This window comes from Scyliorhinus canicula, chromosome 12 (assembly GCF_902713615.1).
Source record: "Scyliorhinus canicula chromosome 12, sScyCan1.1, whole genome shotgun sequence".
NCBI classification, from domain to species: Eukaryota; Metazoa; Chordata; class Chondrichthyes; order Carcharhiniformes; family Scyliorhinidae; genus Scyliorhinus; species Scyliorhinus canicula.
In genome coordinates this window covers 156,455,825-156,468,557 of record NC_052157.1, presented here as the reverse complement: position 1 = coordinate 156,468,557, position 12,733 = coordinate 156,455,825, and the positions used below count along the sequence as shown (strand labels likewise).

General features: G+C 53.2%; 1 protein-coding gene across 5 annotated transcripts in view; it reads right to left on the bottom strand.

The window, feature by feature from the left end:
- Nucleotides 1-1,787, bottom strand: part of ypel2a (yippee-like 2a) — a 67,287-nt gene extending 65,500 nt beyond the window's left edge. For 3 of the 5 annotated variants that reach the window (XM_038814630.1, XM_038814632.1, XM_038814631.1), the window contains exon 1: nucleotides 1,508-1,776. In XM_038814630.1, coding sequence (XP_038670558.1) covers nucleotides 1,508-1,624 — 117 coding nt within the window. In that variant the 5' untranslated portion in view covers nucleotides 1,625-1,776. Of the gene's footprint in view, nucleotides 1-1,507 lie in introns of all 5 variants that reach the window. The other 2 variants (XR_005462654.1, XM_038814633.1) reach the window with 1 other exon arrangement.
- Between the last annotated feature and the right edge of the window lie 10,946 nt (nucleotides 1,788-12,733).

The window sequence follows — 12,733 nt, the reverse complement described above, 5'->3', positions numbered from 1 at the left end:
CTTCAGCACCTCAACTGCAAATCCAAGTCTTTCTGCTTCTACCATCCTTCCTGGCGGTGAGTACGAGGCAGCCACCATCCTGCGTTTGAATAATCTACACTTCAACTCCCCGCTAATCCTTCCAGAATTACTTAAATCAAAGCCCCAATGGTTACTGACCCCCTCTGCTAAGGGAAATGGGCTATCCCTATACACTATCGAGGCCCCTCCGTCCTACACATCTCAATTATGGTAGCAGTCCACACGTCACTATTAAAATGCGTCCACAAAGGGACGGCCTATTGAACGACCCCTGTCCAATCGAATGGAAACTCCAGGATACAGGTCGAAGCATCAAGGTTCATTCTGATCGCAGTGAAGGACTTTATTCCCACCCCAAGTTGAACAACATTCACAGACTCGACACTATTCTACCCACAGGTTCTGGTTCTAGATCTAGAGAGAAACACCCTGCACACGCTCGCACATTACAGGTGGCTGTACCTAATTAACATCTCCCGCCGTTCAGTAACAAAAGGAATAAAACACTAACACTGACCAACATACACACGCTCTGTGCTTTTTTTCCTTTCCATTTAGTCAACAAAAAGGTTCAAGTGTACGTGCATACCTCATGCAAATGTCAAGATGGAAATGATAGAACAAGAGGAGGCATTTCACCTGCACTCCCTTCAATTTGGTCGGTCTACCATCCCTCTTCCCAATGCAGTCTCCTCCATGTTAAGGAAACTAAGGCCACGATTTAACCAAATGGGAACAAGGTTCCAAAGCGAGGGTGTTTAACCGCATGTTTCCCGACGCTCGCAGCATCAACAAACACGCTATTAAGCGACACTCAGGTTAGATAAGGCCCGCCCCCCCCCCCCCCCCCCCCCCCCCCCCCCGACCTCCTCCCCAACACCCGCATAGGGCACCCCCGGCCCGATCGCCACCACACAAAATAAAATGCCAGTTTGGTGCTGCCAACCCGGTACCCTGGCAGCGCTCCGCTACGCCGGCTGGTCAATGGGGTTTCCCTTTGTGGGGGCAGCCCCACGCCGTCGGGAAACCCCCCCCCCCCCCCGGGTTACCGGCAAAACGGAGCTTCCCGTCAGAGAATCCAGCCCATTATTCATGATGCTGCTCTTGCTCATGTATTTGCTTTGTTTGGCCCCTTGTTCCGCACTGTAACCAATCACTTTGTCCATTATTCTTTTTTGTCCATTATTCGTTTTTGTCTACTGTGTACGTTCCCTTGTCTGCAGAGAATACTTTTCACTGTACTCTGGTACACGTGACAATCAATCAATCAATCTAACTCAGCACCATTTGCACATTGTACATCTGGGTGAAATATTCTCTGGCATAGTGGCCACTGTGGGGAAGCTACTTTCTGCTCCAGGTCGTTCCATGACTTGTGTCCACACAAGTCCTCCAATACACCCCCCCCCCCCCCCCCCCCCCCCAATAACAAGGACACCCCCACCCAACATTTCTATTAAACAATAAGTCCCGATTAGGTCAGTACCTTTGAGATGAGCTCATCGTGGTTTGCGAGGTGGGCCCGGCAGTGGATGCAGCTGTACGTCCTGTGGCAGGTGGGCAGGTAAGCCTGGAATGTCTTGGATCTCGTCATCTTCACCATGGGGGCCACCGGACGCAGCGCGAACTCCGGGCTGCTCCACGAGGCACTCAGGCAGGTTGGTTCACACGGAAAACACTGGAACACGCAGGTGAAGGCCGTGGTGTGGCAAGCGGGTGGTGTGGCAGGGTTCCACACACTGCTGGGCTCCAGGGGGAGGGGGTGGGGGGGGGGGGGGGGGGGGGGGCAGGGAGCGAGGCAAGGCCACTGGCCTCAGAAATGGGCGGGTGGGGGGGGGGGGGGGTGCAGCCAAAGGGACTGGTGTCTAGCTCAGCCAACCTGGCACAGAAAGAATCATTCGTTAGTGCTGTAGAAACAGACAGAAACAATCTGGCCCAAACTGCCAGCTCCTGCAAGAACACAAGAAATACAAGTAGGCCATTCAGCCCCTCGAGCTTGCTTCATCATTTCAGTGTGATCATAGTTAACCTGCAGCTGAGACTCCTCTTTCCTGTTTGGCTCCCACATCCCTTGATTCCCACAGTAAGTCTACAAACCTTAGCCTTAATATACTCATTGACTGAGCATCCAGTCTTCTAGGTAGAGAATTACAAAGATTCGTTAACCTTTGAGTGAGGAAATTTCTCCGTATCTCAAGTCCTAAGTGGTCAGCCCTTATCCTGAGGTAGCGGCCCTGAAATCAGTCTCGTGTCTCCTGGTCAGGCCCTCTTTGTTCTATGTTTCAATGACAACATTTCTCATTGTTCCTCCCCTTACAGCTTGGAGCTGTACGCTTCTTTCTATGCTGAATAATTCTAGGAGTCTAATAACCGCGGGACGTCCTGTCCCAGGATCAGTGTCGGCGCAAAAACGTTCCCACCCCTCCCCTACACACACACGCGCGCGCGCACACACACACCCCCTCGTCCCAAATCTCAGGTCCGCTGGATGGATTGGAGGAGCTGGGCCTGTTCTCCCGAGAGGGAAATTTGATCAGAGCTGCCTGTTCAAAATCACGAGGGGCCTGGACAGAGGGAATGGGGAGAAACTGTTCCCATTGGGGAGGACCAGAGAGCAGTGATTTAAGCCCTCGAGGCCAGCATTGATTGCCCAGAGGTAATTGAGAGCCACCTTCTTGACAACGGTCAGCCTATTTTCGAGAGCACTCGAGGGAGGTCTGGAGCCACAGACAGGCCAGACCAGGCAAGGATGGCAGATTTCCTTCCCTAAAGATTTTAGGGGATGGATTTTTTTTTTTTTCTTTACAACATTCGATACTTGTATGATTTTCACACTGACACGAGCTTTTTATCCGATTGGCTGAGTTTCCACACCTGCGGTGGGATTTGAACTGACGCCTGCGAATCATTAGTCTAGATCTCTAGCCCATTAGGCCAGGAACATAGCCACTCTGCTCCCGTCTCTTTTCTGGGTCACTCTGGGCCATTTTCCCCGTCACACGGAAAGGCAGGGAGTGGCGAGTTGACCAGTCCTGGGCTGCAGCCTCTACAAGGAACATTCATAGAATAGAATTTACAGTACAGGAGGCCATTTGGCCCTTCGAGTCTGCACCGGCTCTTGGAAAGAGCACCCTACCCAAGGTCAACACCTCCACCCTATCCCCATAACCCAGTAACCCCACCCAACACTAAGGGCAATTTCAGACACTAAGGGCAATTTAGCATGGCCAATCCACCTAACCAGCACATCTTTGGACTGTGGGAGGAAGCCGGAGCACCCGGAGGAAACCCACGCAGACACATGGGGAGAACATGCAGACTCCACACAGACAGTGACCCAAGCCGGAATCGAACCTGGGACCCTGGAGCTGTGAAGCATTTGTGCTATGCACAATGCTACCGTGCTGCCCGGACGTTTCTGGCAACACATTTCATTATCCATGAGCCCAGGACCTCCCAACTCGAAACGTTTGCTCTCTCCACCGTTGCCGTCAGACCTGCTGAGGTTGTCCAGCGTATTTTGTTTTCGTTTCAGATTCCAGTATCCGCAGTAATTTGCTTTTTATCTTCAGAATCTAGGCCTTGTTTGCACTTGAACAGTTCAGCTCGGCAGGGACATGGATTTAAGCTCCCAGTTCTCTTTGTAATACCATGCCACCTATCAGCACCCACCCATGAAAGAATCATGATTAGAACCAAATGAGGGGCAATGAAGTGGATCTCTAACCCCACCTCCAATCCCCACCCTTATAAAACAAAAGAGCAAACGTATTCAATGAATCTACAGAACGTGATGGTTAAACAATGGGGAAGGTTTTTGATGTTGTTCCAAGTTAGAAATACAGACCAAGACAATGGACAGAAATCCCCCGTCCTCCTTCTACAAATAGTGCTATGGGATCCTCTACACACTCCCGAGGGGGCAGATAGGGCCTCAGAAGGGCAGCACGGTGGCACAGTGGTTAGCACTGCTGCCTCACGCCGCCAAGGTTCCGGGTTCGATCCCGGCCCTGGGTCACTGTCCGTGTGGAGTTTGCACATTCTCTCCGTGTCTGTGTGGGTTTCGCCCCCACAACCCAAAGATGTGCAGGCTAGGTGGATTGGCCACGCTAAATTTTTTAAAAATCTTTATTGTCACAAGTAGGCTTACATGGCAATGAAGTTAGTGTGAATTCAGAATGACCAATTCACCCAACAGCACGTCTTTCGGGACTTGTGGGAGGAAACCGGAGCACCCGGAGGAAACCCCCGCAGACACGGGGAGAACGGGCAGACTCCGCATAGACAGTGACCCAGCTGGGAATCGAACCTGGGACCCTGGCACGTGAAGCAACAGTGCTAACCGCTGTGCTCCCATGCTGTCCTAAATTGGTCCTTGACTGGAAAAACAAAACGAATTGGGTACTCCAAATTTAAAGAAGGATGGGGCCTCAGAAAACACCTCGTTGCTACGCAGCACTCCCTCGGCACTGCACTCTTAAATGTCTGTCCAGGTAATGTGCTCCAGTCTTTTTCTTTCAAAGAGGGCATCTTTCCTTTACGTACGTGCAGGTGTGGGTTGAAACTTGAGGTTTCTACTTCCCCGATGTACTGTAGCAGCCAGATCATTCCCCTTACCAATTTAATTTTTTTTTAAACTTTAGAATAAGCAATTCAATAAGGATCCAGGGAAAGGACTTGGAATAGACCATTCCGACTGGAGAGTTAATACCAGCACCCACATGATAGGCAGAATGGCTGAAATTCTATAAATCAGACGTGGGCATGAGATAGGCTGGAAACTCTGGCTCTTTGGAAAGGTGCACCAACCCTGGGGTTGTTACTTTCAGACTTTACTACCAGACTTTTTTTGGGCAGTGTAAATCTTTGGTAAAATAACAATGCAATGCTGTGGGGGTGGGGGGGGGTGTTATGAAATGAGAGTATCGTGAAATACAGGTTCTGTGCAACACAAGCGAGTGCGAGAGTTTGGTGACACCCTGGGCGAGGTTGGTCTCCAGGCCAGAAAATTGTGGCCTGAAGTCCCACTCCACAGACTTCAGCACAAAAAGACGGCACGGACGCGGCCAGTCCGGGATTGGGAGTGGCCCCGACGCGGCCAGTCCGGGATTGGGAGTGGCCCCGACGCCCCCAGTCCGGGATTGGGAGTGGCCCCGACGCCCCCAGTCCGGGATTGGGAGTGGCCCCGACGCCCCCAGTCCGGGATTGGGAGTGGCCCCGACGCCCCCAGTCCGGGATTGGGAGTGGCCCCGACGCCCCCAGTCCGGGATTGGGAGTGGCCCCGACGCCCCCAGTCCGGGATTGGGAGTGGCCCCGACGCCCCCAGTCCGGGATTGGGAGTGGCCCCGACGCCCCCAGTCCGGGATTGGGAGTGGCCCCGACGCCCCCAGTCCGGGATTGGGAGTGGCCCCGACGCCCCCAGTCCGGGATTGGGAGTGGCCCCGACGCCCCCAGTCCGGGATTGGGAGTGGCCCCGACGCCCCCAGTCCGGGATTGGGAGTGGCCCCGACGCCCCCAGTCCGGGATTGGGAGTGGCCCGACGCCCCCAGTCCGGGATTGGGAGTGGCCCCGACGCCCCCAGTCCGGGATTGGGAGTGGCCCCGACGCCCCCAGTCCGGGATTGGGAGTGGCCCCGACGCCCCCAGTCCGGGATTGGGAGTGGCCCCGACGCCCCCAGTCCGGGATTGGGAGTGGCCCCGACGCCCCCAGTCCGGGATTGGGAGTGGCCCCGACGCCCCCAGTCCGGGATTGGGAGTGGCCCCGACGCCCCCCAGTCCGGGATTGGGAGTGGCCCCGACGCCCCCCGGTCCGGGATTGGGAGTGGCCCCGACGCCCCCCTGTCCGGGATTGGGAGTGGCCCCGACGCTCCCAGTCCGGGATTGGGAGAGGCCCCGACGCCCCCAGTCCGGGATTGGGAGTGGCCCCGACATTACTAAAAAAGTGTCAGAGGCGTCATCCTTTGGCTCTGATGATAAAACGAAGACCACCAGCCATCCCAGGCGGATGCTATTTTGAAGAGGAGCCACGGGAGATCTCCCTGGGTGTCCTTGCCTGGTCACTCAGTCCACACCTCAAGAAAAGATTACCCTTGTGGGGGGTTGCTGTGTGCGGATTTGCTCCCGTGATTCCCTACATTACAACAGTGACCACACACTAGCAAAATAAAAAAAGATACTGAATTTGCCATAAACTCTATTTGGGACATCTACAGATTGTAAAAGATGCTATAGAAATGCAGGTTCTTCTTACAAAACACTGCCAGCTCTACATAATAACTGCGGCCAGGCTACACGGTGATTCCCTGGTGTCACGGCCTCAACTACTAAACCTGCTGAATCATATCTTCACACAGTGCAGGACTACGTCAAGATATTTTAAAGACGGGTGGCATGTGGCGCAGTGGTTAGCACTGGGACTGCGGCACCGAGGACCGGGGTTCGAATCCCGGCCCTGGGTCACTGTCTGTGTGGAGTTTGCGCATTCTCCCCTTGTCTGCGTCTCCAAAGATGTGCAGGGTAGGTGGATTGGCCGCGCTAAATTGCCCCTAAAAAATCAGGAAAGCAGTAAGTGGGTACTCTAAATTTATTTTACAAATTAAATAAATAAAAAATGATATTTTAAGGGCGAGCTATGTTCCTGAGCACTTTTATCAACTTCCTGGGGGTTACCATTGATCAGAAACTGAACTGGACGAGCCACATTAATACTGTGGCTACCAGGGCAGGACAGAGGCCAGGAACCCTACGGCGAGTAACTCACCTCCTGGACCCCCCCCCCCCCCCCCCACAAAGCCTGTCCACCATCTACAAAGGCACAAGTAAGGAGCGTGACACTTGCCAGGTTGAGTGCAGCTCCAACACCAAGAAGCTCGACACCCGACTGTACAGGTGAGGTGTCGAAGGCAGTCGTCTGGGAGGCTCTAAAGGCGGTGGTGAGGGGTGAGGTAATTTTGTTTAAGGCCAGGGGTGGACAAAGAGAGGTTGGAGCGGCAGAGTGTAATAGATGAGATGCTGGAATTTCTAGATGGGATGGAGTACCCGAGGTTAGGGGAGGGGGACAGGGCTACATTAGAAGGAGCAATACTGGAGCAGGAGTTAAAAGACACGATTGGGAGGATGCAGTCGGGGAAGGTGGCAGGGCCGGCTGGGTTTCCGGTGGAATATTATAAGAAATTTAAGGATAAGTTGGCACCCCTGATGGTGGGGATGTTTGAAGAGGCGATAGGGAAGGGAGTGCTGCCGCAAACCTTGAGGCAGGCATCGATTTCACTGTTGCTTAAAAAGGATAAGGATCCGACGGAGTGTGGGTCGTATAGGCCCATATCACTTCTGAACGTGGACGCAAAGGTATTGGCGAAGGTACTGGCGGGTAGGCTGGAGGAGTGCCTCCCGAAGGTGGTAGGCGAGGATCAGACGGGGTTCGTGAAAGGGAGGCAGCTGTTTTCGAACATTGGGAGGGTTTTGAACGTCGTTATGGCGCCGGCGGAAGGGAAGGAAACAGAGGTGGTTGTGGCATTGGACGCCGAGAAGGCGTTTGATCGGGTAGAATGGGGGTACCTGATGGCAGTGCTGGAGCGGTTTGGGATTGGACCAAGATTTGTGAACTGGGTAAAACTATTATATAAGGAGCCGAGGGCGAGCGTCCGCACAAACAACATCAGTTCGAGTTACTTTTCTCTCCACCGTGGGACGAGGCAGGGATGTCCCATGTCCCCCCCCCCCCCCCCCCAGTTTGCGCTTGCGATTGGGCCGTTGGCCATCGCATTAAGAAGTTCGGGAGCATGGAAAGGAATTGTGTGTGTGTGTGTGTGTGTGGGGGGGGGGGGGGGGGGGGGGGTAGAGCATTGGGTGTCCTTATATGCAGGCGACTTGCTGCTGTATGTGTCGGAACCAAGTGTGTCGATAGGGGGAATATCGGAGCTACTGCAAGTATTTGGGTCTTTCTCGGGGTACAAGCTGAACCTGGACAAGAGTGAGTATTTTGTGGTATCTCGGCCATGGGTGGGGGCAGGGGTCGGGGGGGGGGGGGGGGGGGGGGGGGGGGCTGCCATTCTGTAGGGCAGGGACCCACTTTAGGTATTTGGGGTGCAGGTTGCCCAGGAGTGGGGAAGGCTTCGCAGATACAACATCACTAGTTTGGTGGGGAGAGTGAAAGCCGACCTGGCAAGGTGGGATGGTCTCCCTCTGTCACTGGCGGGTCGGGTGCAGACGGTTAAAATGAATGTGTTGCCGCGATTTCTGTTTATTTTTCAATGCCTACTGATTTTCTTGCCAAAGTATTTTTTCAGGGAGATTGAGGGAAGGATTACCTCGTTCATATGGGGAGGGAAGGTGGCCAGAGTGAGAAAGGTGCTGCTACAGAGGGGAAGACAGGAAGGGGGTTTGGGTCTCCTGAACCTGATGTATTACTACTGGGCGGCAAACGTGGAGAAGGTGCGGAGCTGGGTCAGAGGGGTTGATCCCAGTGGGTCAGAATGGAGGAGAGTCGGGGCTGAAAGCACTAGCAACAGCGCCGCTCCCGATAGCTCCGGGGAAATACTCAGGGAGTCCGGTAGTAATAGCTTCATTGAAAATCTGGAGGCAGTTTCGCCAACACTTCGGGTTGGTGGACAGGGTCGAGGGAAATGCCGATTCGGGAGAACCACAGATTTGAGCCAGGGAGGTGGGATGGAAGTTTTCGGAAATGGGAAGAGGAGGGGATTAAGACGATAAAAGATTTGTTTCTTCGGGGTCAATTTGCAGGATTGAGGGCGTTGGAAGTGAAGTATGGGCTGGAGCAGGGAGAAGTGTTTAGATACATGCAAGTTCAGGACTTTGCCAGGAAGGAGATACAGAGCTTCCAGGAGGAACCGGCCTCCACGCTGCTGGAGGAAGTGCTGACGACTGGAGGAGGGGTAGCCCCTGGAGAAGGGGTAGTGTCAGCAGTGTATGGAGCTATTTTGGAAAAGGATAAGGCACCACTGGAAGGGAATCAAAGCAAAGTGGGAGGAAAGAGTTGGGAGAGGTTATAGAGGAGGGGGTCTGGTGTGAGGTGCCTCAGATGCAGCTGAAGGTGGTGTACAGAGCACAATTCATGAGGGCGAGGATGAGACGATTCTTTGAAGGGGTAGAAGATTTCATAGAATTTACAGTGCAGAAGGAGGCCATTCAGCCCATCAAGTCTGCACCGGCTCTTGGAAAGAGCACCCTACCCAAGGTCCACAACTCCACCCTATCCCCATGACCCAGTTACCCCACCCAACACTAAGGGCCATTTTGGACACTAAGGGCAATTTGATCACGGCCAATCCACCTAACCTGCACATCTTTGGACTGTGGGAGGAAACCAGAGCTCCCGGGGGAAACCCACGCACACACGGGGAGGATGTGCAGACTCCGCACACTGACCCAAGCCGGAATCGAACCTGGGACCCTGGAGCTGTGAAGCAATTGTGCTATCCACAATGCTACCGTGCTGCCCTAAGATGTGTGTGAACGTTGCCCGGGGGGGGGGCCTAATCACTTTCACATGTTTTGGTCCTGTCCAAAGCTAGAGGATTACTGGAAGGTGGTTTTTAGGGTAATTTCCAAGGTGGTGCACATGAAGCTGGACCCGGGTCCCCGGGTGGCCATATTCGGGGTGTCGGATCAGCCAGGGTTGGAACGGGTGCGGAGGCAGATATCATAGCCTTCGCCTCGTTGATCGCCCGAAGGCGGATCCTGTTGGGATGGAGAGCAGCCTCTCCACCCTGTGCCCTGGCGTGGTGGGGGGGGGGGGGACCTGTTGGAATACTTGACCCTTGAGACGGTTATGTTCGAACTGAGGGGAAGCTCGGAGGGGTTCTACAACTCATGGGCACTATTTATTATGCACTTTCAAGAACTGGATAACATCGAACATTAGTTGGGAGGATGGGTGGGTGGGGAGAGGGGCTGTGCATATTAAAGATGGCTATGGGTAATCCCCGATTCCTTTTTTGTCATTTGTTTATGTTAACATGCGGGCTGATGTTTGGGGGTTATTAGGAGGATGGGATCGCTGTTATTGTTATGGGGTTTGATATATGAATGAAATGAAAATCGCTTATTGTCACGAGTAGGCTTCAAATGAAGTTACTGTGGAAAGCCCCTAGTCGCCACATTCCGGCGCCTGTTCGGGGAGGCTGTTACGGGAATCGAACCGTGCTGCTGGCCTGCTTTCAAAGCCAGCGATTTAGCCCTGTGCTAAACAGCCCCGTTGTTGTTGATTGTTGTTTGTTGTTGGTGGGTGTAAATTCGGGAGAAAAATTGTGAAAAAGGAGAATAAAAATATTTCAAAAAAAAAAAAAAAAGCTCGACACCATCCAGGACAAAGCAGCCCCGCTTGATTGCTCCCCCTTCCACAAACATTCAAACCCTCCACCACCGAAGAACAGTGGCAGCCGTGTGTGCCATCTGCAAGATGCACCGCAGTAACTCAAGGTTCCTTAGTCAGCACCTTCCAAACCCACGGCCACTACAATCTAGAAGGACAAGAGCAGCAGATACCTGGGATCCCCACCACCTGGAGGCTCCCCTCCAAGTCACTCAGCACCCCGACATGGAAGTAAACCGCCGTTCCTTCGCTGTCGCTGGGACAACATCCTGGAACTCCCTCCCCAACAGCACAGTGGGTGTACCTACACCCGAAGGACTGCAGCGGTTCAAGAAGGCGGCTCACCACCACCTTGCGAAGGGCAACTAGGGATGGGCAATAAAGTCTGGCCGAACATGCGATGCCCACATCCCGGAAATTAATTTTTAAAAATAAAATGTTTTTTAAAATCCTGATCGCTCAACATTTAATGTTGCGAATCAGCGAGTGCGTGGACACCACCTCACAGCGAAAGGGCCGTTCCAGCATTTTCCTTTCAGAGTGAACCTTCCTCGCCACAGCAGGCCGCATGGATCCCTTCTGCGCTGTAACCCTGTAATGCAACGAGCTTTCAGGCGCACCTTCCCTACCATCTATAAAAGGGTGAAAACAGAAGTATCAAAAAACCCCGTGGCCAAAACACCAAGTTCCCCTCTCTGGAAGACACAAAACTTCCTGGCGAAAGACTTTAACCACCATTGATTGAGGGCAGCACGGTAGCACAGTGGTTAGCACAATTGCTTCACAGCCCCAGGGTCCCAGGTTCGATTCCCGGCTTGGGTCACTGTCTGTGCTGCATGTTCTCCCCGTGTGTGCGTGTGTTTCCTCCGGGTGTTCCGGTTTCCTCCCACAGTCCAAAGATGTGCAGGTTAGGTGGAGTGGCCATGCTAAATTGCCCCTTAGTGTCCAACATTGCCTTTAGTGTTGGCTGAGTGGGGTTACAAGGTTATGGGGATAGAGTGGTGTGGGCTTGCATAGGGTCCTCTTTCCAAGAGCCGGTGCAGACTCGATGGGCCGAATGGCCTCCTTCTGCACTGTAAATTCTATGATCTATTGCTGGATCAGAATCCTGGAAATCCCGACCCAAAGTCATGAGAGCAACACCGTGGACTACAGCAGTCCCGGGAGAACCCCTGCCACCATCTACCCACGGTGTGGGCAATAAATGCCGACCTTTCTGCCAATTTCATCAATCAATCAATGCAGAAAAGGAGGAACTGGAGGAAATGCAGCATCAAAACTGATGGAAAACATAAGCAGAGAGAAAAAAAAAAATGTTCAGCCCTGGAGCTGGTCGTCATTCAGTTATTATTATTTTTATTTCATTCAGTCACAGGATGTGGGCCTCGCCGGGTCGGCCAGCGTTTATTGCCCATCCATAATTGTCCTCGGGACTGTTGTAGACCCCGAGGTGTGGGTGCACCCACAACGCTGTCAGGGAAGGAATTTCAGGATTCTGACCCAGCGACAGTGAAGAAATCACAACATCCGGATAATTATGGCCATATTTCCAAGTCAGCGTGGTGAATGACTCGGGAGGGGAACCTCCAGGTGGTGGTGTCCACGGGTATCTGCTGCTCGTGCCCTTTGAGATGGTAGTGGTCATGGGTTTTTGGGTGGGAGGGGGGGGGGGGGGCTGTCCAAAGAACCGTGGCGAATTGCAACAGTGCCTCGTGTAAATGGTGCACACGGCTGCCACTGTTCGTCGGTGGAGGAGGAATTAAAAATTTGTAAGTGGCACCAATCTAGCGGGGCTGCTTTGTCCTGAATGGTGTTCAGCTTCTGGAGTGTTGGAGGAGCTGCACTCACCCAGGAAGTAGAGTATTCCATCACACTCCTGACTTGTGCCTTGCACAAGTGATGGACAGGCTTTTTGGGGGGGGGGGGTCAGGAGGTGAGATACTCACCACAGGATGCCTAGCCTTTGACCTGCTCTTGTAGCCACAGTATTAATACGGCTAGCCCAATTTATTTTCTGGTCAACAGAAATCTCCAGGATGTTGATAGTGGGAGTCTCAGTGATGCTAATTCCAATCGGTGTCAAGGAATGACTGTTAAGTCTCTCCTGTGGAGATGGTCATTGCCTGGCACTTGGTGGGACAACTGCTACTCGCCACTGGTCAGCCCAAGCCTGGATATTGTCCAGGTCTTGCTGCATTTGGACATGGACTTCATTATCCGAGCAGTCGCAAATGGTGCTGAACATTGTGCAGTCAGGAGCGAACATCCCCACTTCTGACCTTATGATGGAAGGGAGGTCATTGATGAAGCAGCTGAAGATGGTTGGGCCAAGGACACTACCCTGAGGAACCCCTGCAGTGATGACCCGGGTCTGAGGTGA